The sequence below is a fragment of the Rhamphochromis longiceps genome, linkage group LG10, assembly GCF_057381845.1.
Source record: "Rhamphochromis longiceps isolate RC_006_pf linkage group LG10, R_longiceps_female_GT1.1, whole genome shotgun sequence".
NCBI lineage: Eukaryota > Metazoa > Chordata > Actinopteri > Cichliformes > Cichlidae > Rhamphochromis > Rhamphochromis longiceps.
The window spans coordinates 29,072,806-29,099,524 of record NC_140566.1 but is presented as its reverse complement, the minus strand read 5'-3'; the positions used below and the strand labels follow the sequence as shown (position 1 = coordinate 29,099,524).

Genomic DNA, 26,719 nt, shown 5'->3' with positions numbered 1-26,719 from the left:
GAAGGGATGCCCGGTCAATGGGAAGCGGTGCGTTCACGCCCATTAAAAGATTGGAAATCTACCAAACGAGCTTTCATCTCCGTTTAAATTACGGCTACATTTAATGCGGATGCCTTCTGTTTATATTAGTTTGCATGTGTTTTTTTTACTGATTATGTCGTCTTTGTCTTAGCTCACAAATGTACAAATTTTAAATCCTTGACATGACTGGAAGCCAAGCATCGCTCACCGACCGTAAGTTTATGTTGAAACAACAAAGGCACCACAGAAATTAAAAAGCGTTAACATTGTGAAAATCGTAAAATACATCTTTTGGGTTTGTTAGTTTGTTTTTAGCATTCTTTAAGAGATCAAAATAAACTTAATATAAACTTTTGTTTATATATTAATACCGTCCTTGAATGGACTTGCACCAAATAAGTATGCCTCTATAAGAAGGAAAACAAAATATTAATAAAGATCTTAAATCTCATTAGCCTTTTTCTCAGGTTAGTTAGTCTGATGCTTAATTTCTTCCCGTATTTTAAATCACAAATTAAATAATGAATTAACCTCCGTCAGTTTTACCACCTACACCCAGGCCTGATTACTGCCACATCTATTGAATCAAGACTTGACTTAAACAGAACCTGTCTGGCAAAGTTAGGGACATCACCAATTTAGAAAGGGTTACAAATCCATTTCCAAGGCTTTGAGACTCCAGCGAAACAAATTGAGAGCCATTATATACAAATGGAGAAAACTTGGAACAGTGGTGAATCTTCCAAGGAGTAGCCAACATAATCAATGACTCATCCAGGAGGTTACAAAAGCAGTTCTTAGTGAAGGGTGGCACAACCAGTTATTAGGTTTAGGGGAAATTACTTTTTCACATAGGGACAGGTAGGTTTCCATAGCTTTTTTTTGGATTAATTCAAGTTATCTTTGTCTATCAATAAAATTTCTTTGATGATCTGAAACATGTTAGTGTGCCAAAAAGGGGGGGGGGGGGGGGGATTCTTGATAATCGCAATATTTACAGTATATTTACAGTAAGTTACACCCCACATGCACATTAGCCAGTGTGCAGCCTATCCGGTTGTTCAGTGATGACGCGACGAATCCTACTTCCGGGTCTAAAGTAAGAATAATAATAAGAAAACGACATTGCTCATTTGCAGACAACGCTTCCTTTTATTACATGTGATGTTTGTGTCCTTATTTGATGTGAAACAGCCACAGGAAACTATATTTTAAGAAATCCACTATAAATGCTGAAGAAACTGTGGGAAGCAGGTGAGTACAGGTACACACACACAGTATAAAACTGATGAACATATTTGTGATTGGCCACAGACAACTGAGATTTCCTGTTAGCTTGCTTCACTTTAGGCTCAAAGTGTTCACAGCACACCGTGGTCAGCGCCATGTAGGCTTCGGGACGTGCTCTGATTCAAGAGTTATTCAAACTTCTTCAGGTGGTTGTAGAGAGACTGGACGTATGTAAACACACACATGGGGTCTGGCTTGTCCCCCATCTCCAGCATGTCGTCCACCTCGATCAGACGCAGACAGTCAGCCTGCTCTCTGAAACAGAAATAAAGGTGAATAAAACAGAAAGCAGTTCAATAAGCAATAAATGTATTTGCATATGAACAAAAACTAAAACAGCCGCTCTTTTTTTTAAAGCACATCCAAATGTGTACGACTGTAGATTATTATGTTTTATGAGCAAATCAATGCAACGTAAAATAGGAGTAAACTAGTGGCTGTTGTTGCCAGTGTCATGTTTACATAGTTCAAAGTTGTTTAGGATGTAAGCAAACAAAAGAACCCTCTCATGTAATTTTTTTAAAGAGTTAATAAATGTAATGAATAAATCTCCAGTGGCCACACCTTTGACAGTGCTGTTATTCAAAGGGTGATCTTCACTACACAAACAAAGTTAATGATTTATCAATTATTATTAATTTCATGACTAAACTATCAATTAGTGATGAAAGATTAATCTATTTGTTTGGGTATTAAATTTTCCCTTCTTTTTCTTGTAACAGTCATGCTAATGCTGAAAGTGATGTTGAAACAGGAAGTACTAGTGGGATTCTTGAGAGAGGATGCTTCACTATGGTAACCAAGGAAACAAGCCCACAAAATAAGTGGAAAAGGTTACATTTTAACCAAAACCATGAACGTCCTTTTAGTGCTTAAACTGATACATTTATCTTCTTCTTTCAGCTGCTCTCTTTTAGGGCTCGCTACATCATCTGCCTCCATCCCAACTTGTCCCACTGACCCCGCCGTCTGTCTCCAGACTCTTTCCTGTCACTGGTGCTCAGTATGAACCTGCCTGTGTTTGAATCATTATTAACTGACAAATTAGACACTTAGCAATTAGCACTGTGTTTGAAAACATTAGCAAAACAAAGCAATCACCGCTATGATTTCCTATTGGAGCCATGCTACGTAAATGAAATAAGTCAAATTTAAAAAAAAAATACATATAAATTTTTTTTAAAAAGCATTTTTGTGAAAAATTAAAACGTGTAATCTCTGGGTTTAACATGATTAATTTAAGAACTATATCCTGGAGGATTTTTAGATGATAAAAACTGTAATGGCAGCACGGTGGCACGGTGGTTAGCACTGTTGCCGCACAGCAGGAAGGTCCTGAGTTCAATTCCACCATCAGGCCGGGGTCTTTCTGTGTGGAGTTTGCATGTTCTCCCCGTGTCTGCGTGGGTTCTCTCCGGGTACTCCGGCTTCCTCCCACCGTCCAAAGACATGCAGCTTGTGGGGATAGGTTAATTGGATAATCCAAATTGCCACTAGGTGTGAATGTGAGTGTGAATGGTTGTCTGTCCCTGTGTGTTGGCCCTGCGACAGACTGGCGACCTGTCCAGGGTGTACCCCGCCTCTCGCCCTATGACAGCTGGGATTGGCTCCCGCGACCCTGAAAAGGATAAGCGGAAGCGAATGGATGGATGGATGGATGGATGGATGGAAAAACTGTAATCCAGAAATCATTTTTAGAGTGATATTCATTGAGAATAAGGTTATACATTTATGGGGGGGAAAGTCCAATATTCACTGAGACTCTTTGAATTTACTTCTCACATGTAAGGCTTTAAAATTCCAATCTCCCTTGTGTTTTCTCACAAATTTATGACTTTATATTTCCAAATATATCAAACTTTTTTCCCTTAATTATTTTAATCCAGTAAAACCTGAACTGAATTGGCAGAAAATTGTAATTTTGTTTATCAAGCCTTCTGTAAGTATCAGAATGCATATATTAGTTTTAATTTTTGTAATAATTGCTATAGCCAACCACTTGGGCAATTTATTCCTCACAGTTTTTAAATCTTAAACAAACCAAAGTAGGTTAGAGTTAAAAATTACACTGATGATGTAACGTTCTCATAAATTCATGCATCAAACACGATACACTTGACGTTACAGGGTTAAACCTGGTAAATTTAGTTTTTTGTTGCAAGAGTGTCACCTCTCCTGGCTTCAGCAATTTATTATTCCACCTAAAACAGACCTTTTATCACACTGCACAGTCACTCAGTGGCTCTTCGAGCCAGCTTACTCTGCGGTGGTGAAGGCCAGCTCCAAGTTGTGTTTGCGGTTTGAAGAGTCCAGAGAGTTGTAGTCAAACTCCAGAGGGAAGAAGGAATGGACCAGGGCGCAGAAGGCCATCCCATCGCTCCAGCTGGACGAGAAGTTCTGAATGTCTATGTTCTGAGAGAAAAACAGTCATGTGTTTCTTTTTCATTTATTTATTCACTCAGAGCAAAGCTGGCAATATTCACTAATACACAGTATCTCTTCCTGATGAAATTACCAGCCAGAAAGCTCAAGAGGTGAAGACCGCCCGTCCATAAAGTTCAATCTTTGCTTTGCTATGAACCTCTTTATGGATACAGCTTATTAACGAAGCTTTCTAGCGGTAGCTGATAACTTAGCACGCAACCTGAAAAAGACTTCATGTTGGCAAATCGAATGAGTCCAGAGTGCAGCAGCCAGAGGTCAACCACTGGTTTGCCAGATCCCATTCTGACGCCTTGAGATTGGTGTTTTCAGATCAGTGCTGAAAGCAGTGTCTTTACTGTCTTTAACTGATGTTTTGCAGATATGTGACCACTAACCATGTGACGTTAACTTGTCCACCATTGTAAAACTCACAGTGACAGTGTAAGACCAAGTGACAAGAAAAATTGCCAACCAACTAAGTGATAGGCGGAGGTTGATGCAAAAATGATTGCCAAAGCCTCTGTCACACAGATCTATAGATTAGCCCTCAACCATCTGGAAACTCCTGTTGCTAGCGAAAGGTATGTATTCTCCAACTGGCTGGCAAAAATGACTGCAGTCATAGTTTGAATGGAAGTGATGGACGTCTCTAAAACACCGTCTAGCTACACTCCAAGCTGTAGTGAAACTTGAAAAAGTGCAACACAGACCAAAAACGCAGACAATTTGCCTTCCAAGTAAAAGCTCCACCTTTTGAAACATGTTGGTCGCAGCACTAAAGTGAAACTTTTATTTTGAAGGTGAACCTTCTTGATTTACGGTTTGCATTGCACTATTTCAAGTTTTACTATTGCTCAGCTACTTGTTAGTAAGTATTTGCAGACAAACACAAAAAAACTAAAGACATCAGGGGCAATCTGGTCGCAATTAATACAACCACTAGGAAGATTTTTGTGAAAGACCTTCTTTGAACCTAGTTTCACCCAGTGAGAGCCAGAAACCTCCAGGAAATATTGTCAACCTATCAGGGAATATACACATTTTTCCACAGCACCAGTGATTGTATCACATCCAAAAAAAAAAAAGGGCTTCCCATTGAACTTTGTGATTTCCTTCCTCTTTGGAGCTAAGAGTCCACCCAAACACAAGAGATATCAATGGAAAGACCAGGATGTCTTCTATTTATTCGATCAGGACTTATTAGGATAGCTCAAATAAGTCAAAAGATATAGACCAAAAACAAATGTCCATTACAGAGGACATAAATGAATCGGCTGGTTCTCAGGAGGATATGGCGGGCAACTCTGGAACAACCTCAGTGAGACTAAAACTTATCTCCCCCTGGTGGCTGTTAAAAAGAATGCAGGTTCAAGGCATTTCCACAGATCCATCTTTTCCATCTATCTTTTAGATGTCTGTCGTCCAGAAACCAGTGGGTGACATCATGGTGACTACACCCATCCTTTATATACAGTCTGTGGAAATAACCATCAGATACAGTACTGGAGCAGAATGGTAGTTTTATACCTTTATTTTTCCCCCCAGCTGTCACAAACAATGAAGCTATTCAAATGTTCAAGTTTTAAAAATAATGATAGAAAAATTAGTTTTAGAGCTACTAACTGGAAGAGAACAGAAATGTATATCCAGCTTGTCATACCTGATAGCCAATGGTTTTGGAGCGACACCACTCCAAGAGGATCTGTTTTATACCACTGGCACTGGACACGCCAAAGCTCTGAGACCGCTTCAGTTTAGGCTTCGAGTCTTTTGGCCTGTTGGAGACAAACACAGCTTATTTTATGGCAGAATAAAGAGTGACAAAAGGTGAAAAAGCAGAACTTATTTTGTATTCTGTTACTTTATAGGCTCTGAGTTCATCCTCTCAAACAAGGCTCGCTTTGCTTGAGCGCCATTGGAGCGTGGAAGCGTTTGGGACTTCATCACGTCCTGCTTAAAGTCGCCCCCCACTGGCTTGTTCGCTCTCCTGTGGAGAAACAGCGGACAACAACACGAAACATCAGGATGGAGTTGGATGAAGTTTGACTGAAGCAGCCATTCAGATTAATCAGGGCTGTTGATCAAAACTTACTTCTCCAAATTAGGTGAGAAGCCAGATTTTATGATTGATTTGGAGGGAAGTAATTTTTCTGTAAAAAAAAAAGGGGGGGGGGGGGTGGCAACAAGTGATGAGTAGGCATAACCAGAGAGAACTCACAAGCTTCTTTTATCTGTTTTAATAGGCCTGAAGAAGCTTTACCTGCAGACTGAGGGAAGCTCACACTTCTCTTTAAACTGGGGCTGGGTGTCTTAAGTACTGGCACTAAATTGAAAACAAGAGTCAAGAGTTAAAGGAAGATACAACATAAAAATAAATAACAGGTAATAATAACTGTAAAAATAATGGAAATAGGAACAGATGAGAAGCAGACGGCCTCGGTCAGACTCACCACGTTTAAAGGGATACTCTCCAGGTTTCACTGCAGCGTCCTGTGAAGCTGAAAGGCTTGAAGACTGAACCGTTAAAGCAGAGGAAGAAGACTCCGTGTTGGGTTTGGTCATGGCAGAGAGAGGCGAGTGGGGCTTGGCTTCACTGGTGTCTAAAGAGGAGATGAAATAAAGCGTGTTTTAAAAATAGGGGGCCAAACAAAACACCGTTGCTGATACTTCGGCAGTGCACGCACCACGTCTAAATGGATATTCGCAGCGCTTTATCGTCGGTGACTCTGGCATCGAAGGGTTTGGCGCTGAAACCGCTTTGGGATCAGATTTAGATGAAGCAGGAGTGTCAGAGCTGCTTTTGGTTAACACTGTGAGAGGAAGATGGGGGAGAGTCTGAGACACAGAGGCTGACTGATCCTGGGATGCCTGGGGCCTTTGTTCCTTCGCTCCACCTGCACAGATGGAGATGATACAGCATTAAAACAGGAAAGAACCTAAATCACTAAAAAACCTAAAGTGTAAAACACTTAAAGACACTTCTCCACTGTTGGGTTCACAATGGAAAAAAAAGTCAAGACTAGGTTTTCCTGAACCCACACAGAGCCCTGATCCAGGCCTGACCACAAGCTTTAAAGAGGAAAGTTTTCATTCTAATCTTAAAAGCAGTGTTTTGCATTTTTCCCTCTGAAAGCAACTGAAACCGTTAATCAAAATAGTTGCTGAATAAATGTTTGTCAATCAGCTAATTAATAAACTAATTGCTAAAGTTTTAATACAAATATGTTACCTTGAAATCAAAATGATTTAACAAACATGACATCTTCTTTCTGTAGAAATGTTTTAGACATAATTGTAAAATATGTAATTCAGACAAAAACTAACTCTTACTTGTGACATTGTAGCATATGCAGGAAAATGTTAGCGAAAAAAATATGTTCACAGTAAAAATATGTCTACATATTATGACGGTAAAAATTAAAATGATGTCTTGTTTCTTAATTTACAGCCACTAACTGTTTCTACTACGGAGATCTACTGTTTTGGATTTTACAGTTTATTTCTGCTGCCATTTTAAAGTTTTTTAACAAACTTTTTTTTACAGTGTCGGAGCTGGCTGTGTTAAAATATGTTCAGAGTTTCTGTGTGAAATCATCTGTAAGCACCACATTTTTGATGATCCTTTTCATATTTTGCATGCTGTAAGTGTGATACAGATTCTCTGCTGCAGGAACATTTTTTACTACAGCTGTTCCTGAATGTACCCAGGACTGAGCGTAAACTTAGAGGAGATCCTGCTTTTGCTGTAGCAGCTCCAAAACTGTGGAACAATCTCCCTTTAGAGATTAGACAGGCCTCCTCTCTGCCTGTTTTTAAATCACTCCTGAGAACCCACCTCTTTACCCTGACCCCTGACACCGTGTGAGATGTTGGTTTTAGTTTTAGTTTTATTTTAGTTGAATCTATGTTGCTCTATCTTGTTTTTTAATATAGGGCTGTTTTAATTTTTCATGTATTAGGTGTTTTATTTATTTATTTTTGCTGTTTTCTGTTATTCTATTGTTTTTAACTTATTTTCTGTACAGCACTTTGGTCCTGTGCTGGGTATTTTAAAGTGCTTTATAAATAAAATTGGATTGGATTGCATTGGATTGGATTTACCTGATGATCTATAATTTACTATCTAAATAAAAGGAAGTCGTGTGGTTAAGCTACAGCAGCGCAAACTGGCACTGATGTTATTTCGCTTATATTTCGCTTCAAGCTCTAACGAACGTAACAAGGTGGAAACATCAGCATGTTTGTTGGCATACCATCATAAAAAGGGGGAAACTATTTTTTGTCAATTATTTAATTAAGTTTTGTGCTAATGCTAGCTATTACCTTTGGATACTTCATGCTAGACTCTAGCATGAAGTATCCAAAGGTAATAGCTAGCAGCGTGTATTGCTCTAGCAGCTAGAGCAATACACACTGAGTAGCTTTCAGTGTTAAATTGAATGATTACCTCTAAACAGCTGTCCTGTTAGAAATAAATGGCAGCAGTGAGAGTAGAATAAATAGATCAAAAGATTAAAGGTATTCTGCAGTGCTGCTCTCTTGCTGTTCTTCTCTCTCCATCACCCTTTGCTGTCTCATTCTTATTTTTAAAATCTTTTTTGGGTATCTTTATCCCCTGCTCCTCTGATGATGTGTCTGACTGAAGTAGGCAACACTCAGCAGGCCAATTTTGAGCACATGAACGATGAAATTACACATAGAGCGCTCAGAGCCTGGAACAGAAAGCGTACCCGTTGTCTCTTAGTGTGACTTTAGGTTTTGTCGAGCCAAGAAAAAAAAGAATGGATTTGTTGAAAGTACTGCACCTCTCTGTCACAGTATAGGGGTGCAAAGATCGTCTGATACTGCTGACACGGATGCTGCCTCACTCTGTTTTCCTCACTTTGTCGTAGGTGAGTTTGTTTTCGCTGATGAAATCATAACTAAGCTAAAAAAAAAGGTGGATTTTGTAACCAACAGAAAGTTAAATTGATCCAGGAGTTTGCTGAATACCTACGGACCGTGAAAAAAGACGCCACCTCGTCAATGAATTAAAACTAAAGAACTAAAAATGACTTCATGTGTTTATTTTGCACTTCATATATTTCATGGTATCAGCTAAATTGTATATCTTGAATGACAGGTGAACTTCTGCTCTCTGTATTTAAAATCAAGGCCACTTATGCATAGACATTTTCATATTTAATTGAGGACTAAATTCCTCCAGGCGCCCTGACCTGATACTTTTTGTATTATAAGGTGTGTCCATGTCCTGAAGGTTAGCATCCTAACAAATAATCATAAAGAGAAACTAACTGACCTCTTATAAAAGGATATTCTCCGGCTTCGCCTGCTGCTTTAGGTGCTGCAGACTGAGCGGGTTTAGCTGCCTCTGAACTGGCTCTAGTTGTCATGGCCGTCACCGGAAGATGAGGCTGGGGTTCATCAGCATCTGAAAAAGAAATAATCCAAAGTCCAAATGGAAGTGATGGCTTTTGTTGTAGTTTGTTGTTGTTGTCAGTAGTGTTCGGTTCACAACAGCAGTCGTCTCAAGGTGCTTTTTACTGTAAGGTAAATTGTCTAGTCTACAATATTAGACAGGTTCCCCACATGGAACTTCAGAGTTGGCTTTTGACACTGAAAAAAAAACAAAAATTGTGCATTTACAGTTGCCATGCCATGCTAAGGATTTGTTTGATAGCACTCATCTCATACTCAAAACAAGACGAAAATCCAAGAAACTCAGTGAAGATCGAAGAAGGAGAATTGTAGATTTACATAAGCTGGGAAGGTCTCTTTGATTAATTTCTAAACAACTGCAGATTCCAAGGTTATTAGTTCAAAAATTCTATATAAATTATATGGATGTCCCACCAATGTGCCGAGAGAGAGGAAATTGGTTAGGATGTTCATGAACAAGCCAGGAACCACCAAGGCTCAAGCCTGCCATGAACATGAAACTGTTGGAATACCAGCACCTCTGTCCACAGTGAAACGGTGCAGAGAAAGAAGCCTCTGCTCCAAAAACGATTCCTTCAAGCTTGACCCAAATCTGCAGCTGCCCACGTCAAAAAGCCAACTGACTTCTGAAGAAACGTTTTATGGTCAGATGAGGCAAAGATTAAGCTATCTGGCCACAATGACAAAGAAAGGGTGAAGTTTACAAACCTAAGAATACCGTACCAACTTTCAAGCATGGTGGTGGTAGCATCATGCTCTGGGGCTATTTTGCTGCCAGAGGCACTGGTACATTATAAACAGTGGATGGAATAAGAAAAAAGCAAAACTACCTCAAAATAATTCAACTTCACCTCAAATAAACAGCTGTATAGTTGAAACTGAGTGTTCCAACAAGACAATGATCCCAAGCACACATTAGAGCTGGTTAGCTAAGATTGAGTTCCTTGAATGGCCTCGCCAAAGATCAACCTCAACCTATTGAACATTTGTGGACTATGCTTAAAGACAAAGTCGATCGTGGGAAATCAACCGATTTAAATGAATTTTACCAAAAAGAGGGGTCAAATATTCAGTCGTGAATGTAAAGAAGCTTGATGGATATCAAAAGCAACGTGCATTTAACCAAATATTAGTGAGCATGTATGTATAAATAAAAGAACAGATAAAAAAGAAACAGCACTAAAAAACACAAATTACCATGACTTTCTTCCCCAAGATTAGTGTACATAAACTTCTGATCACAACTGTAAATACAATCCACTGCAGTGCACAGTTTTACAGCTCAGTTTTAATGCCAATATAAATATCTGCAAGCGCAAACAACATCTGGGTTTTATGGCATGAAATAAGATGGAATAAGTATAACCAGTGAGAGGAAATGCATTTTAAAATGGGATATTTTGGATTCTGTGAGGTATATACAAAACACTGCAAGCAAAATACAGAAAAATATTTGGTTTTGTGGATATCATTTCGGGTTTTTTAGACTTGCATGCATTTACTTTGTTCCCTGGTATTATTCAACGTCAGTGTAGCAGATGAAACATAAAAGCTCAAGTTTGAGCTGAAGATCACTTTAAATGTCTTTCTGTAAATCCAACCATAAAGGACATGAACTGACCGGGCCTGCTGGGCGTTTCCACAGATGAAGACTCTGAGGTCGGTTTGGTGATGGCGGTCAGAGCTCGGTGGGACTGAGGAGCAGCTTCTGCAGTCTGGGTTACATCAGGGTCTGCAGAGAACACGAACCCAACAATGAAACCAGCTTGAAGAGTAAAATGTCTGGATGTGCAGGTGAAGCTGCCTACCTTCCTGTTTCTCTTGCGTGGTGGTGGCTACATGAGCGATATTCTTCTCCCCTCTTGCTTCAGTTCCCTGTTTAGGTGAGGCAAAGAAGTCAAAACACCCACTTCTTTTATTTCGATGAACAATTATAAACTAACATTATCATTACTGAGGATTTTTTGATGATTAAAGCATTTTCAGGGTTCAATGATCACTTTGAGGGAACGTCCAATAAAATCATCGTTGCTTCATGTGGCTGCGTTTGTAAGAGTGGAGATATTGGACATTAGCATTTTGGAAAGCATGAGGGGGTGGGATGAGGAGCAAATGAGTCGATCATTTGCATGTTAAACAAGTTATGCAACATATACAGTGTTTATATTGTGTTTATACATTTGCGTTGGTAACTTTATTCACTGGACCTCTCACAGTTTGCTTTTGTTGTGCACAGCTAAAATTAATTTTAGACCTTTATCACTCATCGCAAACTTGTTTGTGTGTGTGCGTGTCTGTGCTCACTTCTCTGGATGTGTGATCTTCAGCTGTTAACGGCTGACAGCTTCTCCTTTAATGACAGCTGTGGCCAACAAACCCGTGTTCCCACTGAGAGGCTATTTTAGATTTTGCAATCAGCCCCTTTGCAAGAGTTTCCGCTGCACTCTTCTTACGTCCCAATATAGCCCCAAATGGATGCTTTGGAAATGAGAGTTAGGTTGAGCAGCTTCAACAGCACCTAAGTATATCAGCACAAAGCTTTGGCCTGTATTCAGTCCACCTCCCACCCCGGAGCCTTTTGCTTTCCAGAGACGAGCAGTGCTCATAGCACAGCGTATATATCCAGTCTGTCATCGAGAGGGAGATTAGCACCATGATCATCTGAAGGCTCCACAGTAGCTGATGTCTGACTCCATCTGACCCTCGATAGTATCTGCAACCTCTAAATGGGTTAACACCCAACAACCTCCTCCTTCTTAGAAACATGCTTTGGTTAGATACCAACACACAAACACAGTGGTGGCTATCCCTTACAACAAAGAAAATAAAATTATAGGTTCAAACCTCCTGGTCAGCTTGGGCTCAAGTTTGCAGGGGGTGCTCTGGCTTCCTCCCCGAGCCCAGTGATTTACCTGAATTAGCTGAAGGTGTGGATGTGAGCATGAATATCTGTCTGTCTCTGTGTTAGCCCTGTGATGGACTGGTGACCTGTCCAGAGTGCACTACACCTCTCAAACAGTCTCAAGTGGGATGGGCTCCAGCCCCCTGAAAACCTAGCTCTAGAAAAATTAACAAGATGGATGAATGGATGCAAGCAATCAAGCTAATGCACTTTTCTTAACGATATATTATAACTCCCTTCTGGAGTTCCACTCAGCTCTATATAGCATTTTAACTTCTTTAACCTCATTGTTTTGGTTTAATAACCTTTTGATGTTCTCTTTAGTTCCATGTATCAGTCACTTCATTTTCAACGTGCAGTGAGAGTTACTAACAAGCTGATTCATAGAAAACTCATGCAAAGCATTTTAAAAAGTATTTATTAAGTGTGTGTTTAGATTCTTCAGATATCTTCCAGTCGTGTTGTTTCCAGTCTGCCGGGTGTTTATAGGTATTATTTAAGAAGTTGAAGTTGAGTATGAACATCTGGTGTTGACAGCAGAGATTTCCTGCTGGTCACTAAAGACACTACATCTTAAGGCATGTGGCTCTGGCAATAAACAATAACTACTTGAATGACAGCCACTGTTTTCGAGTACAGTCTCTCATCCGAGCGTCCATGGAGCCAGATTTATTTTATCCAGTCCTACTAACTGTTTATCCTGGATAATATGAAGAGTGACGGCAGATCAAGCAAGTTAAGAAGCCATCTCTGAGGCTGAAAAAAGAAGACTAAGTTGAAAGAGGCTGAAAACTGCAGGTCCTCTAGTGGCCACTTGGGGTTGCCTCCAAAAGGAAGTGAAACCCCATCAATCTCTTTACATCAGAAATAAATAGTCTGGTGCAAAAGAAGGGTTTGATGTTTATAGCTAATTTTAGCTAACTTTACTGGGGGGGATTTTCTTTGAATAATGAGGCTTAACATTAGGGGCGTGGCCACCTTTATTGACACTGACACTTTGTTATTGACTGCTGCCACTTCTGGTAAAAAAATTCCACATAACAGCCCCCCAAAAATGCGGTAAGTCTGCATATCCATATCCAGAACACAGTGAGTGATTTACCGTTAGTTACTTCCATCTTTTATATACAGTCTCTTTGTTAAAGTTGAAAATGATGGAGTAAAGAATCATGTGAGATCATTTAAAAACTTGGGGGGGGGGGGGGGTGAACTGTTGTGTGTTAGACTAGTGGGGGATCAATGTTTGGGAAAAGACCAGGTGACCTCAGCAAACAGAAATGCTGGCAGGGCGAGCACTTTGGCGGGACAGCTGGTTGTCTCTCTCAGGGTTTGTGCTGGGGGAGAGTTTATCCGACAGGGATATAGATGCAATTCAACTTTCCATTAGGAGATCTGAGACTTGGACTGGCGGGGAAACAAGGTTCCTGAGTGGTTAGAGGATGTGGATTTATTTATACACCTGTCATCAGAGTGTGCATGTGAGTTATATCGAACAATCCCCCCTCGTACGTGCACCGAGGCCGCCGTTGGAAGCGTGTCGTGCAGCGTGCCATTCTTATTTGTGCCCTTTTCATTAAATCCGCTTCGCCCTTGATTGTGCATCAAGCGATCACTTCAGCGTGATTCTCTTGCTTGCATGTTTGCTGGTGCTTATGTGTGCTAGAAAGTTGCAGTTGTTGGTGAGTATGCAGAAGCTCAGAAGAGCTGCAGCTCTCTTTTGAATCGCAAAGCCAAAAATACACTTGCCCTTTGGAGGACCTGCTCTTATAAAAGCGGGTCATGAGGATGAGAAGGCTGAGAATGGGGGGTGGGGGAGAGGGTAAGTGTGTGTGTTTGTGGTGGGGTTAGTTTCAAAAAGGATGATTACACAGAATCTCATTAGTGCTTAAATTAAACTGAATGGTATTACTCTGTTATTACTGGACTATTAACATGAACTTATTATGCTTTTTCTAAACTTCTGTCATATGTGTTTATACATATAGTAATAAAGTTTTAAATACTGAGATCAGTGAATGTAAATGTAACCCCTGTGAGTGAAAAGCTCAGGCTTCAATCTGCTCCAAGTACTCAATTTCAGGCTGTTTTTTTCTACTCTTGGCTCTCTGTGATATCAGTGACGATGGATGTGCTAATATGGTCATCCCAGATACACAGCTCTGGCTCCAGCTTTTCTAATCTTTTGTTTGTGAGGGACAGCCAATCAGAAGAAAGCTTAATTCAACAGGATCAATTCAATGGCTACACCAAAGCCCTGTATAAGATAAACCAGGATTAATTGAACTCTTTCCCCCTTAAAGACACCTTAGTATATAATCAGTGATAACCACTAGACCTCTGTCCTCTTTACAGTGTAGAGGGCTTACTATAGATCCCTCAGCTGTGTCCTCTTCATGAACAGAGATCAGGTAGGCTTACTTCATCTGTTCTTTTAAGGGTTATTTGTTTTCAACACCTGGAAAGGAGCAGTTTTCATGATGCAGTCATGGCTGCATAAAATGATTGTACACAAATGTGATTTCTGTTAAGAAGCATCCAGTTAAGAGGGATGTTGCAGCAATGCAAAAAGAATTTTGGAAGGAGCTCAGAGCATTCATGTGGAGAGAGTTTGCTTAACAGCGATGCTGGACGGGGGTCAGGCGTGCCTGTCGTTGAGTTCGTCGGTGCCCTCCAACACTAAAAGCTGTCATTTGTGAAGGCAGGTGGCATATAATCGCATTTCAGATGGTTATTTTACTACAGCCTTAAAATACAAAAGCAGATTGGGGGTTTTTCAGTTTGTCTTTGCCAGTTTTTCTTATTTTAATTTGATGTATGTGTGTTTGTGTGTCAAGGTTAATATTCCTGAAAAAAAAAAAAAAATTAACTTTGGAGGTCAACCCCAAAGGGTCACACTCCACCTCTGGTGAATTTCCACACACATGGAGATGAGTTGTCCAGCTAACAAACAGATAACAGAACCCATCACCCAACCTTGTTGGTGGAGATACTACAATTGTTGCTGCTCTATAACCTGTATGAATGTGAAGAACCTTTAGGCTAGGGACACATTTCTTGGTTCTAGAAGCGTCTTAATTTGCGACTGGAGTCACCTAATCACCTGTCAGCAGGGTGACAAGTGATGCAGGCTGTAGCATGCAGGTAAACAGTCTATGTGGAGAGAGAGAAAAGAGAACTATCCTTGAAATCCTGGCTACGCTATATGACAAAGTTTATCTGGATGTGTAAACAATAAGTAGATTAAAGAAAAAAGCATCAGGCTTTTTGATTTTATGTTTTTGAAGTCTTCACACTCACAAACGTACCCCTAAAGTCTTCTGTGGTTCCCTCATGTTGTTCTTTTTAATCATCTGAGACCACTGCCACTGCTAATTACTGATCTTACAGGGTTGGACATATTCTACTACGTATTTCTTTATTCAGTGGAAATACAGGCTGAATACTCACATTAATCTCAGCATTTCTCTTTGCTCTCCATGGAGGAGGGGCTGGGGTAGCAGCTTGGCTCGATCCTCCACTGAGCCCAGACGCTTCGTAGGACATGGCCTGACCCGGCTGGTTGTTTTCAGAGTTAAACAGACCCTTCTGCTCCTCCTGGCTCTTGGATTGAATTTGTATATGGCCGTTCTCTAGTCTTTGCTCCTTGCTCTTCCCTTTCGCCTCAGTCTTCACCCCTGAGAGACCCTCCACCAGGTGGCTGAGGGCCTCCAGCTTGGCCCTGAGCTGCAGGTTCTCCTCCTGGAGTCTGGTAACTGCCTCAGCCAAAGGTCCATTGGAAATGCACATTTCCTCAATCCTCTGCTCAATGCGATGCTTGAAAGCACTAACGTCCACGTGCACCTCCCTTACAGCGGCTTCTAGCGTGGCCTCGAAGTGAACGAGAGCCTCGTTCATCACTGCCTCCTGACCCCGCTCTGTAGCTTCATCCATGGTTTCTTCAGCAACCCTCAACGCCCCTTAGTTTCAATCCAGAAACGGGGCCTCAGCAAAAATCTCTAAAGCAAACCTTCAACTTCTACCCTATCCCCTCAAATTAAACCAATCAAATAAGTCTGCACTCTCTTCTCACTCCTTCTAAAAGTGTTTCAAGGACATCCGACGTTTTCCATTAAAGTTTTTCCAGTAAAGTCACAGGACGTTTCAAAAGGAGGTCGCAGACAGACTCCTTTGACCGCAACTCACTGAAGTCCCATCAAGCTCCATGGAGGATTTCTCTCAACATGCGTGTTCTCTTACTCTTCCCTCTCATCTGGCCAAAGCAAGAGCAGAGAGTTGTTATTTATAAGTCATGGAAAACTCGTGCACAATGACATCTTGGAAAAAGAGATTATGTGCTGCACGGGCAGATCGTTTTCTCAGTGCGCGTAGGAGATGATCAAATTAACCTTTCAAAGGAATTCAGTTGAAGTGGCAAATGATTTTCTGCCACCCTCCTCCGTGGCAGGGCATCTACTACTGAATTTTCCTGGACGTTTTACCCTCCCCGCTGGCCCTGCTGCCCAGCGTGGTGTATGAGCTAAAATGTGCCTCTTCAGATTGGGAGCAACAGGTTTGTGTGTTTATTTTGGGACATAAAGGGGACGGGAAAACATGAAACAGGAGGAGGGGCCAGAATTGTTCAAGTGTTTTGTCTCTGGGGGGGTTGGCGGTGCTGGTGGGGGTGATCACGGTCCTCATTGGTACATTTTTAAGCTTTATGAAATCATAGTTACTTTACAGTAAATGAAAAATGAAAGGATAAGTCACAAGTAATTTTATAATTTATGCTTATATATTGTATAATGTAGCTGATATGAGATAAATGCAACATTTTTTTAAAATGTTTAGTCACAATGAGCAATATCCCTTAAACAGCATGAGCTTACAGCTAGAAACTCATCAGGGTTTTTTTTGCCTACGCTAAAATAGCTTTTTGAATTTTGTGACTTTTTCTGTGTAAACAACTTGCTCAGACTAAACCTGTCTTTCTGACATTTGAGCGTTCTGCAGTTTTTATGCTATGTTGGCAAAAAATATCAAATATAACTGTCACACTGTCCTTCCACTGATAGCTTCATTAGTGTAAATGACATTTTCTGGTGGTGTAATATCAGTTGTTTTTAGAAAGAAGAGAAATAAATATGCACATTACTGCACTTTGAACTGTGTTTTGTTTTTGTTTTTTTTATTATTATTATATTGTATGTAATTGACTGTTTTTGTTTTTATTTGTCTTCATCGGTGGAATTTATGGGCTGATCCAGCCTGTACAAATACAACCTCATACTACCTCAAACTTCATCTTTTTGTTTGCCATCCCTTCAGATATCATAAACAGTATATGAAAAAGAACTAAAAGACTCCTGAATCAAAATCTGTGACAGAAACAGTAAGTGCGATCAATTTCTAACCAAAAAAAAAAAAACGTAATTTTTTTTAAGCCTAATTTAAGTTCAAACTCAACAACTAAAATAAAAAATAAATAAATCATATTTTACCCACAGTTCCATAGATGCAGATTTTATGTCACAGTAAACTTCAAATTAAACTCATTTTAGAAAATGTCCCAAAATCATTTAAAATTACTTATATAAAAAAAGGGCAATTTCTTATGGTATTCTGTTAAAATATCTTTGATTTCTTAACAGTGGTAAATGACTTTAAATGTAACTTAATCTCCATAGCCCCCACATGTAAAGAAGCATATAAAATATGCTTTATTTTAAAGAAGTCCAGCTTTAATGCCTTAATGTAGCCTCTACAGTGCAACTCCAGCAGCTCAGCTTGAGCCAGCAGCACCTCTGGGTGGCCATAATTTTACACTACAACAACATAACCAAGAATGGGCAGAAGTAATGTCCAATAAATAAAAAAATAAAGCAGAGACTTGTTCAAAACAGTCTACCAAATCAAATTTATTGAATTTTAAAGGGGTGCTCTGAATTCACAAGCTGCAACAATACATGACTCCTCATATTATCTCATAAAACACTCCAGTCTCATTTTCAGATAGGAAATGTCCTCAACCCCCCCCAAAAAACAAAAAAACGAACGGTCACACTACAAAAAAGAAAGGACAGATACATCAATCCTGATATACATGTATGAAAAATTAGAATGTTATCAAAAATAATGCAGGGCAGGAAGTGTTAAAGGTTGTGAAAGTGCTGCATTTAAGTCAATCAGGAAGGGCCAGTGATATGGACAGAAAGATTTCAATCCAAACTTCTAAAACAGACACAGCTCGCTAAATCGATGAAAACACTGCAAACAAACTTAAGCCTATGAGAGACATTTGAATGGTTCAAGTACTAATGAAATACTATAAAATGCAAAATATTAGAATATTTATTACATAAATGCCATAATTTCAGCAGGATCAAATAAAGTGTACTGAAGACATGTCTATATACGTGTGGTGGTTTGTTTCAGATTGTTTAAAGTATGCTCTTCCATATTTTCTGTCATCTATTTTCTTTGCTCTTAACATGATCAAAGTTTGAATAATTATGTATAACAGGATCAGTTTTGCTTTAAACATTTGGTTTTAAAATGTTTTTTTTCCACACCTGGCTGTGTATGATCTCATTGGTGGACATCCCTAATATGGTAAGTAAAGAAGCCCCACCCACTTGTGGGAGGGGAAAAGTTCATTTTAAGGGGCAGGAAGTATCACTGCTCAAGAGCCAAGTATACAGCATATACTAATTATTTTGAACCCTGAATCATGCAAAGTAACTTGAGAAAAACATAAGAATAGAAATACAGACGAGCATCACAGGCCAACTTTATACCTTCTGAAATCTTGCTTCTATTAGATATGTCTTAATGATTGCTGTGAAGACCAAAAAAAACTGAAATATAATTTCTCTTTGAGGATGACAACAACAAACATGACAAATACAGCCACAACCTGTAAACACTGCCTGCCATCTTAGCTCTTTTTTTAACTGAGTTTTTATGGGTGTCACAAATAGATTTTTCACAAGGCACTGGAGACCAGGTTTGGTTCACTGTCCACAGATCAAAATCAGTACCAGCAACACAGTTTTCCTTTTTGCAGTGCTCAATATTCTAACCCGTTCAGTATCTTTATGGTTAAATATATTTTATTGACATCTCATCAGAAGAAACAGCAAAATATTGTTTTCTAATGTTAAATTTACTCCCAAATCCAGCACACATAATCTTCATCTAAATTGACGAGAATATTTGGTTAGAATTTAAAAACCCATCGTAGCTTTTAAACCAACAGTTTATTTTAAACCTCCTCCAGCTCCAATCAGAAACAGAAGGTTTAAACCTGATATATGGATATGTGAGACTATAGAAAGCAGCAAACTACCACATCCTCTGTCACAAGACCTGAAGAGACCCCACTGTCCTCATTTGTATTTCAAGAATCCACAACTTTGACCTTTAAATAACATAAACATGACAGTAACATAGAAATTGGCCGCTAAATTCTCTCTTTAAATAACAAATTAGTAGCCAAAGCTAAATTATTAGCATGGAAACTTAACAGTTTGCGAAAAGACATTTAAGGGCTAACTTGAAGCTTCAATCACTCACAGTCTACAGCCACTCAATATTATAGCACTGTTGTGTATGTTAAATGATTAACATGGAGTATTCTGTCTCTAACAACAACATTTAAAAAGAAAAAGAAAAAGGCAGCTATTACTCAGCATTATGTAGGACTTTGTTAGCTTTTATCAACACTGGCTTATGCTAGCATAAGAACATTAGCCTAAGCCAGTATTTGCCTATGCTATTACTAGCTTATAGTGGTTTATGCTAGCATTACTTTAAAAAAGCATTAGCCTATGCTAGTGTTAAGCTATGCTACCCCTAGCATACAACGGCTTATGCTAGCATTATTTTATAGCAGTGTTTGTGTATATTAACTTGAAATCATGCTTACCATCTGCTGCCACCAGCTTATAGTGCATTCCATTGTACTTTAAAATTAGAAGTCAGAATTTTCAGCTGGCCACAGCACCCTGACATCACATTATCAACTTGAAAAGTCTGAGCAGCCCCAACAGGGCTGACTTTATCCAGGGGAATGTAAAAAGTGATAAAACTATGAAACTTTTAATGTGCACTGCCACTAAATAAATCATATGCAGAGCACTGCTCAAACTGTATGCATGCAAGTACAGCAGTGGTACATTTCCCTGTATTGCTATTGAAGCATGATTCTACCTTACCAAGGAGCAACACAAATCCTTTTTTTTTTCTTGCTGTTATGACTTTACTACTGGAAATGACATCACTCCCAGCTCAGACTTCCAAGACAATAGAACGCACTATACTGGTATTAGCCTATGCTACCACTAGCTTAGACGAGTGTTAGCCTATGCTAGCATTAGCCTGGTCCAATGGATCCAGTGTTGTTCAAAGGTGGATTAAATGACCATATTCCCAGTTTAACCATAGAACAGGTGTTCCAAGGTTAAAATACAACCTTACATATAAGAAGTTAATATGATTTTCGTATTAATGCGTCCAAACATAACATTAGCAATGACTTTTCAGCCACTGTGCTAAAAAGATAAAGCACATTGCTCCCAAAAGGTCTAGGGTCACTTCAAAATGCTTTTTGTCTTTGAAACAAAGTACCTTTGTTGAGAATCTTTAGGCTGCAGTCGCAAAACAGCCAAAGAGAAATAGCTTTCTTCTGAAACACCTCAAGAGTCAATTGATTCACAGTTTGTATAAAACAGAAAAGCTGAAAAAAGCTGCCTTGAACAGAACAGAAACAGTGAAAAAGTTGTGGGAAAGCAAGAGGACAAGTACATCAGTGTCTAGTTTGATGAACAGAAACGTCTTGCTTATGTAATTATCAAGGAGATTAAAATGATAAAAACCTTGCAGTTACACTGAAGTAGAATTATTAAAGCAATGCCTGGTGATTGCACTGAATTTTGCCCAGAGGTTAGGCATGCAATACCCTTAACTCGGGGATAACCACTTTGATTTCAAGCAGATTGCACCTGGTAGGAGGCATCTATTAAACATAATTAATAATTTATGACTAATGGGGGTCAATTGTGCTTTTCCTGATTTTCTGTCATAACAATGGTGCTCATGTTAAATGTCGTTCAGACATTATTTTTTTTAAATTTACCCTTGAATGTTACAGAACAAGGATGATTTTGAACCGTGAATCATGCAAAGCTACTATGGTGGAGCCCATGAATAAAACTATGGAGCTAAAAATTAGCTTTTCCCTTAATTAACAAACTGATCCCAAACTTCTGTCCACTTTGTGTGAACGCAGAGGCTTTCCTCCAGTACATCCCAGTGTTGGTGAGCTTATAGAGAGGACGACAAAATGGGAGGTTAGTTAGGTTTTTAGTTGGGGTGACATGTGGGTAACTTTAAGCCATTAAGACAAGACTGAAAAGAATCTGACTATAGTTACTGCAATCAGTCTTTGGTTTACCAACCCTTAGAAGCTGAACTATCACAAGCCATGTCAGGAGGCATAAATATGAGAAAAATCTGAAAGGAAAACTGATGCTTTGAAAAATATCACATATATCACAAATAAACAGCACACTGTGATCCTCTTCAGAATCAGTCTCATAGCTTCGTCATCTTACAGTAAACCTCGACATTACACACACGGTTTCCTAACAAGTTCATCAAACCCTGAGCAAAGAGGATGAATTCATGGTCTTCTATAATCAGAGCGTACTTAGTGATAGATGTAGAAAGATATGCATTTAAACTACTCATGATTTCATGTGGCAGTGATGCTCTCAAGCAATGAAAGTAATGTGGCTTGTTGTCACCTGGCTATGAAAAAACAAAAATAAATGAGCCAATAGGGGATGAAAAACGGTTAAAGGATTTGAGGTTTTGAAATTGGGGTCAGTTTTATATAAGGATACTGGAATGTTTATATATTTTAATTTAACATTTTAAAACATCTTTCCCACGCTTTCAAAACTAAGACTGAATTTTATTAGTGAAGCCACTAAACTTCAACATCCTGTTAGCAGAGAGGCCAAATCCAGGCCAAAAAAAAAGCTTCAGAACAATCTTCTAAAAGTCCTCTTAGGAAAAAGTCAACAAGATGGCATTTATGCAAGCTATGAAGACAGGCTCAACTTTAGGGTATCACACAAAAACCCCAAACAAACAAAAAAAAGCACACACTTTCCCACAGCAAATTCTTTCTGTTCCGTCCCCTCCTCCAAACACAAGAAAACAAATGTACCTGTCAGTTTTTTCCGCTACATTTCGCGGAGGGTGAGGTCACGCTGGCTGAAGACTTGAGATATTTAATCTCAACTGCACAGCCTTCAGAGTGGACAAGCAATGGATGGGCCTGACAGCAGAGGGCGGCAGAGAAGAGTCGAGGGCTCATTCTGCTCCGCTAGCTTCACAGAAAACCAAGAGATGAAAGGAGCAGAAACAGTGGGACAGTAACTTTAAGTAGAGTGGAACTTATTGATTATAACTGCAGTGAAAGTGGAGACTTTAAACCAGCTGTTAGACTCAAGCCCAGTTTATTAATCTCAATCTCAGAGGTCATCCCAGAAGCAGACCAGACACTGAGGACATTTAAGTGGGGAAGAAGATAGTCCACTGAGACGCGTCTTCTTCAGCGTAGGGTGCTGAAACAACAACGTCCTATTATTAACACCTCCTTGCAGTGTAAGAGACTAGATGCACTCCATTTTTTTGTGCGTGAGAGTTGTAAAGTTCTGAAACCTGAATCTGGGATAAAAACATTCACAATTCTGAACTGTAGTTCTGTCTTTAGCATGAATATAAACACCTTGTGTGTAAATACATGCTGAGAAGCGCGGTTTTACTTGCATAGAGTTAAGGTAGCCCAGACTCACTGCCTTAACTGGGGATGGATCTGATTTTTTTGGGATTTGGAGAATGTTTAAACCCTCTACATGTATGTAAAAAAAAAAAAAAAAAAAAACAGCTGATAAACTGATATCGTAATTCCTTTAATACTATTAGAATCATCAAAAGAGAAAGTGGGAGAAATTCAGCTGAAAGATGCAGAAAAGCAACACAAAGAGCGAGGAATGTTTGCAGTAACAAAAGCACCCTGACGCACTCCAGCCAACCTCGACAAACAAGCCCATCATTCAGCTGCCCGGCTCGCCTCCTCTTACCCAAACTGCTGCTCAGCTAACAGGCTTCTTCTTTAACTCCCCCCTTCACAACAAGTTGTGATGATCAGACTCACAGAGGGAAAATATTTGAGCTGTCATGCAGAATGTGTTTCTAACACGAGCAGTCACTTTGATCCCATCAATAATCTGGGCAAAAGAGTTCAGAAGCTTTCTGTGCTCCAACTTGTACTACTGTTACATTATGTTTTATCATTTATACAACAGCTTGGCGGAAGCTGCCAAAAAGAGGGAGACAACAATTTAGATTTTTAAGCAAAGACACAAAAACTCTGGATTAACATAAGGCGGTTTGCTTCATGCCTGTTAGCTGTAAGCTGCGCGACGTTCCATTTAAATGGATTTTTAGTGAGTTTTGATTCAGCTCTAATGTGTCCATGTGCACTAAAACAAACTAACAATGAATATGAAGTTATTTTTAATCGTTACGCAATTATAAATAAATAAAAAAATTAAAACTAAGACTCAGTAATAAGACTGAAATGTAGAGCAGAGATAAACACAGATTCCTAGAAAACTGTGCAAAGAGCACATCATATGAGGGATGGGTGAGCTTGATATGACCTGATGTTAGTTCAGTTATACATGCACCAACATTTGTTTTGCATAGACTGAATTTACAGGAAACAAAAAAAAGGACATTTAATGCATAATACGCAGAATTCTTTGTTTTCTGATTTGATTAATTTGTAAGAAGTTTCATTTCTTTCATAATAACTGGAATTTTGCACAATAAAATGATCCTCTCTATTCTAGTCAAGATATATATTTAATTTAAGTGATAGTTAATGTAACTCTAAAAACCCCTATGTGATGAGTGCAACCCCTGATACACAAGTGCATATAAATAATCTGAAGTATTTGTTTGATTATTTGTGGTTTGTTTGGCCCGATGAGCCACACCCCTCCATTTATCACTCTGACCTTGCCCCTGAGTTCAGCTGGGAGCCGCTTGACCTTCACCGGGCCTCATGGTACCTTCCACATCACGCCATCAGACTGGACTGAGTGACGTTTAGAGGCAAAAAACAGAAGCATTGAACAGAAGCCCCCACCCCCCAAAGAAACCATACCTGGCATAAAGTTCACTGGTCTAATCTTACTGTTCACCTCGGTTGGGGCTTGTTTCTATTTTTTTTTTTTTTTTTTAATCACTCACTGGAAGTCCTTTCCTGTCCACTCACACCTTACCGTCAACCTCAAGGTGAACAAACGTCAGGTTTTCTTTTGAATTGATCCAACTTTTGTGTCAAGAATCATAACTGGTGAGAAGAGCAGGATGTGTAGCAACAAGGGAAAAATGTCCCAAAAGGATCCTTAGTTTGAACCCATTTTTTTTAAAGTTCTTGTTTACCTCTCATTTGGTTATTTCCTGTTTTACTTCCTCTCCCGTCTACCCCTTTTCACCCCCCACAGCCAACCCTCGCGTCACAAAATTATCAAGCTACAAGCTGAGAGCTCCTGCTGTCGCAATCTTGGTATTTTAAAACCAGATGTGATGAGAGAGCAGCGGAGCAAGTGATCACATCCTGGATAATCCTTCTTTCAGGCCCTTAGATTGACTATAAAATTTGACCCTGAAACTAGCGCTTGAGCCCATAAAGTCGTCAGGAAAGCATTGCGGTCGAAGAGAAAGTGAGGTGAGGGCTAATCCCTCCCTCCAAGTCTTTCTGCACCCAGGAAAGTCGTCTCCTGGTGGCCAATTAAAGACGGTGTGGTACTTTAGTGCTGGCGTCACTTATGTGGTCGATGCTCCCCATTTTAACTGAGAATACAAAACAAAAGTTAAGCAGTTACAGTTTGGATCCACTGCAGGAGAGCCACCACACATCGAGGAGGAACAAGTAGAAGTATCCAGAATTTAAATTTAGGAAAAACTCCATGAGAAGATGACCTCGACCAAATTTAAACCAGGTATGATTTTTTTTTTTAAATTTTATCTGCCTAGGAGCTGAACTTCACACCTAAGAAAAAATTATTTCAGGGCAAGACATTACAATATTACTATTTTCTTTATAAAAAAAAAAAAAAAAACAAAAAAAAAAAAACAAACCCTGTGTGAGAGAGGCCATTTCTTAATCAATCATGGTGTCAAAAATAGTTCCCTACAGATAATGGAAAACTATAAACCTGAAAATGAAGGGTGGAAACACTGATGAAAATAAGAGTGTAGGTAATTGCGTGCACTATGAGAAACTGGTGAAAAGTCAGAGGCTATCACATTAACCAGGTAACGATGTAACTGCTTGGTGACGCGTATTCCTCATTTCCTATCTCTGCTAATACTGCCTGAACTTCCATGCCGCCCACCACAGGCCCCAATCCTTGTCACCAGCGTGACAAATAAAATGATCTGAAAAGAAATCCAACTATCTGACATGTTACTCTTAAATGAAAACCAGCCATAACACCCACAAACATACACTGTAACAGGACTTTCCAATCAGCAGCTGTAAACAGTAGGAGTAAGGATCGTATCTCCTCTTTAGTTTCTGGTACGTTTGCTCCACATTTCACTTGCAGTGCAGCAAACATGATCTTTTTTTTTTTCCTTCTTCTTTTTTCAGTGCTGTAAATGTATTCAGACACAGTGAAGCACTTCAGCGAGATCCAGGTCAGAGTCACATCCCAAAAAAATTAAAATCACTAAACTTCAGTAGTAGAGTTAGATTGGAGGTGGAGAGGTCCACGTAGGCAGAGGAGTTGGTTGAAGTGTGCGGAAAATGCCCGGGAGTTGTGGAACGAGAGCAGGCAGTCCTGGTGTACTACAGTACGATGGTTGGGCTGAGTGTTAGTAGCTGAGTGTGTGGCTAGAGCAAGCGGTCGTGGTCCGTGTATCAATCATCTTTTGAACTGTCAGTGACAGCGGCGGTGTCGGCCGTGGGAGACGAGGCTGGGCTGCGGCTGCGCTGGTAAAGACGGTAGCCCTTTCGGCACAGCAGGACGAACCAGTAGACCTGCGGCGCCAAGATGCACGAGTTGCCCAGGTTGGCAGACAGCGGCAGGTGGAAGGGCACGCTGTAGAGAGGGATGCTGTAGTGACGGCCGTACATCCAGTACATGAACGGGAAGAGGGCGATGCGGCACATGAAGAAGGTGAAGAGGACCATCCCGCCATTGAGCTTGTGCAGCCAGGAGTCCTGGAGGCTGAGCTGGAGGAGAGAAAAGAGAAAAAAGGGAATTGCAGATGAAGAGATGCGTTCAGAGAGCACAGCGAAAACACATTTTCCAAACTACAACTGTTTTTGATGACTCATCCACACATATACATTTGGGTCTGTAAAAAGCAGACCTGTACTCCAATGTGAGGCCAGAGATCTATTAGAGATTACCCCAACTTCCTCCCACAGTCCAAAGACATGCATGTCAGGTTAACAGGAATTTCTAACTGGAGACGCACTGATCTGATGTGGCGGTCTGATCCTGACTCACAAAGCTTAGTGACAACGAGCTGATCCACACCTGATCCGTTCATTTCAGTCGCTTTATGACTTCG

General features: G+C 39.9%; 2 protein-coding genes across 4 annotated transcripts in view; both read right to left on the bottom strand.

Moving 5' to 3' along the window:
- Positions 1-1,136: 1,136 nt before the first annotated feature.
- LOC146661162 (uncharacterized) lies at positions 1,137-16,615 on the bottom strand. Of its 3 annotated transcripts, XM_085421233.1 has the most exons (13): positions 16,462-16,601; positions 15,524-16,325; positions 10,983-11,049; positions 10,796-10,906; positions 9,035-9,166; positions 6,420-6,629; positions 6,186-6,335; positions 5,996-6,058; positions 5,828-5,885; positions 5,597-5,722; positions 5,396-5,510; positions 3,572-3,723; positions 1,573-2,929 (listed from the first exon to the last, which is right to left on the bottom strand). In XM_085421233.1, exons 2-13 carry the CDS (start codon positions 16,004-16,006, stop codon positions 2,665-2,667), a joined length of 1,932 nt encoding a protein of 643 aa, XP_085277359.1. In that variant the 5' UTR covers positions 16,007-16,325; positions 16,462-16,601; the 3' UTR covers positions 1,573-2,664. The 3 variants fall into 3 exon arrangements, with proteins under 3 accessions (XP_085277360.1, XP_085277359.1, XP_085277358.1); XM_085421234.1 differs by lacking the exon at positions 1,573-2,929 and adding an exon at positions 1,137-1,566 and having other exon boundaries at positions 15,524-16,614; XM_085421232.1 differs by having other exon boundaries at positions 15,524-16,615.
- Positions 16,616-19,366: 2,751 nt separating this feature from the next.
- Positions 19,367-26,719, bottom strand: part of tlcd3a (TLC domain containing 3A) — a 52,428-nt gene continuing 45,075 nt past the window's right edge. Inside the window, exon 5 of the mRNA XM_085421235.1 lies at positions 19,367-26,375. Coding sequence (XP_085277361.1) covers positions 26,061-26,375 — 315 coding nt within the window. The 3' untranslated portion in view covers positions 19,367-26,060. The remainder of the gene's footprint in view (positions 26,376-26,719) is intronic.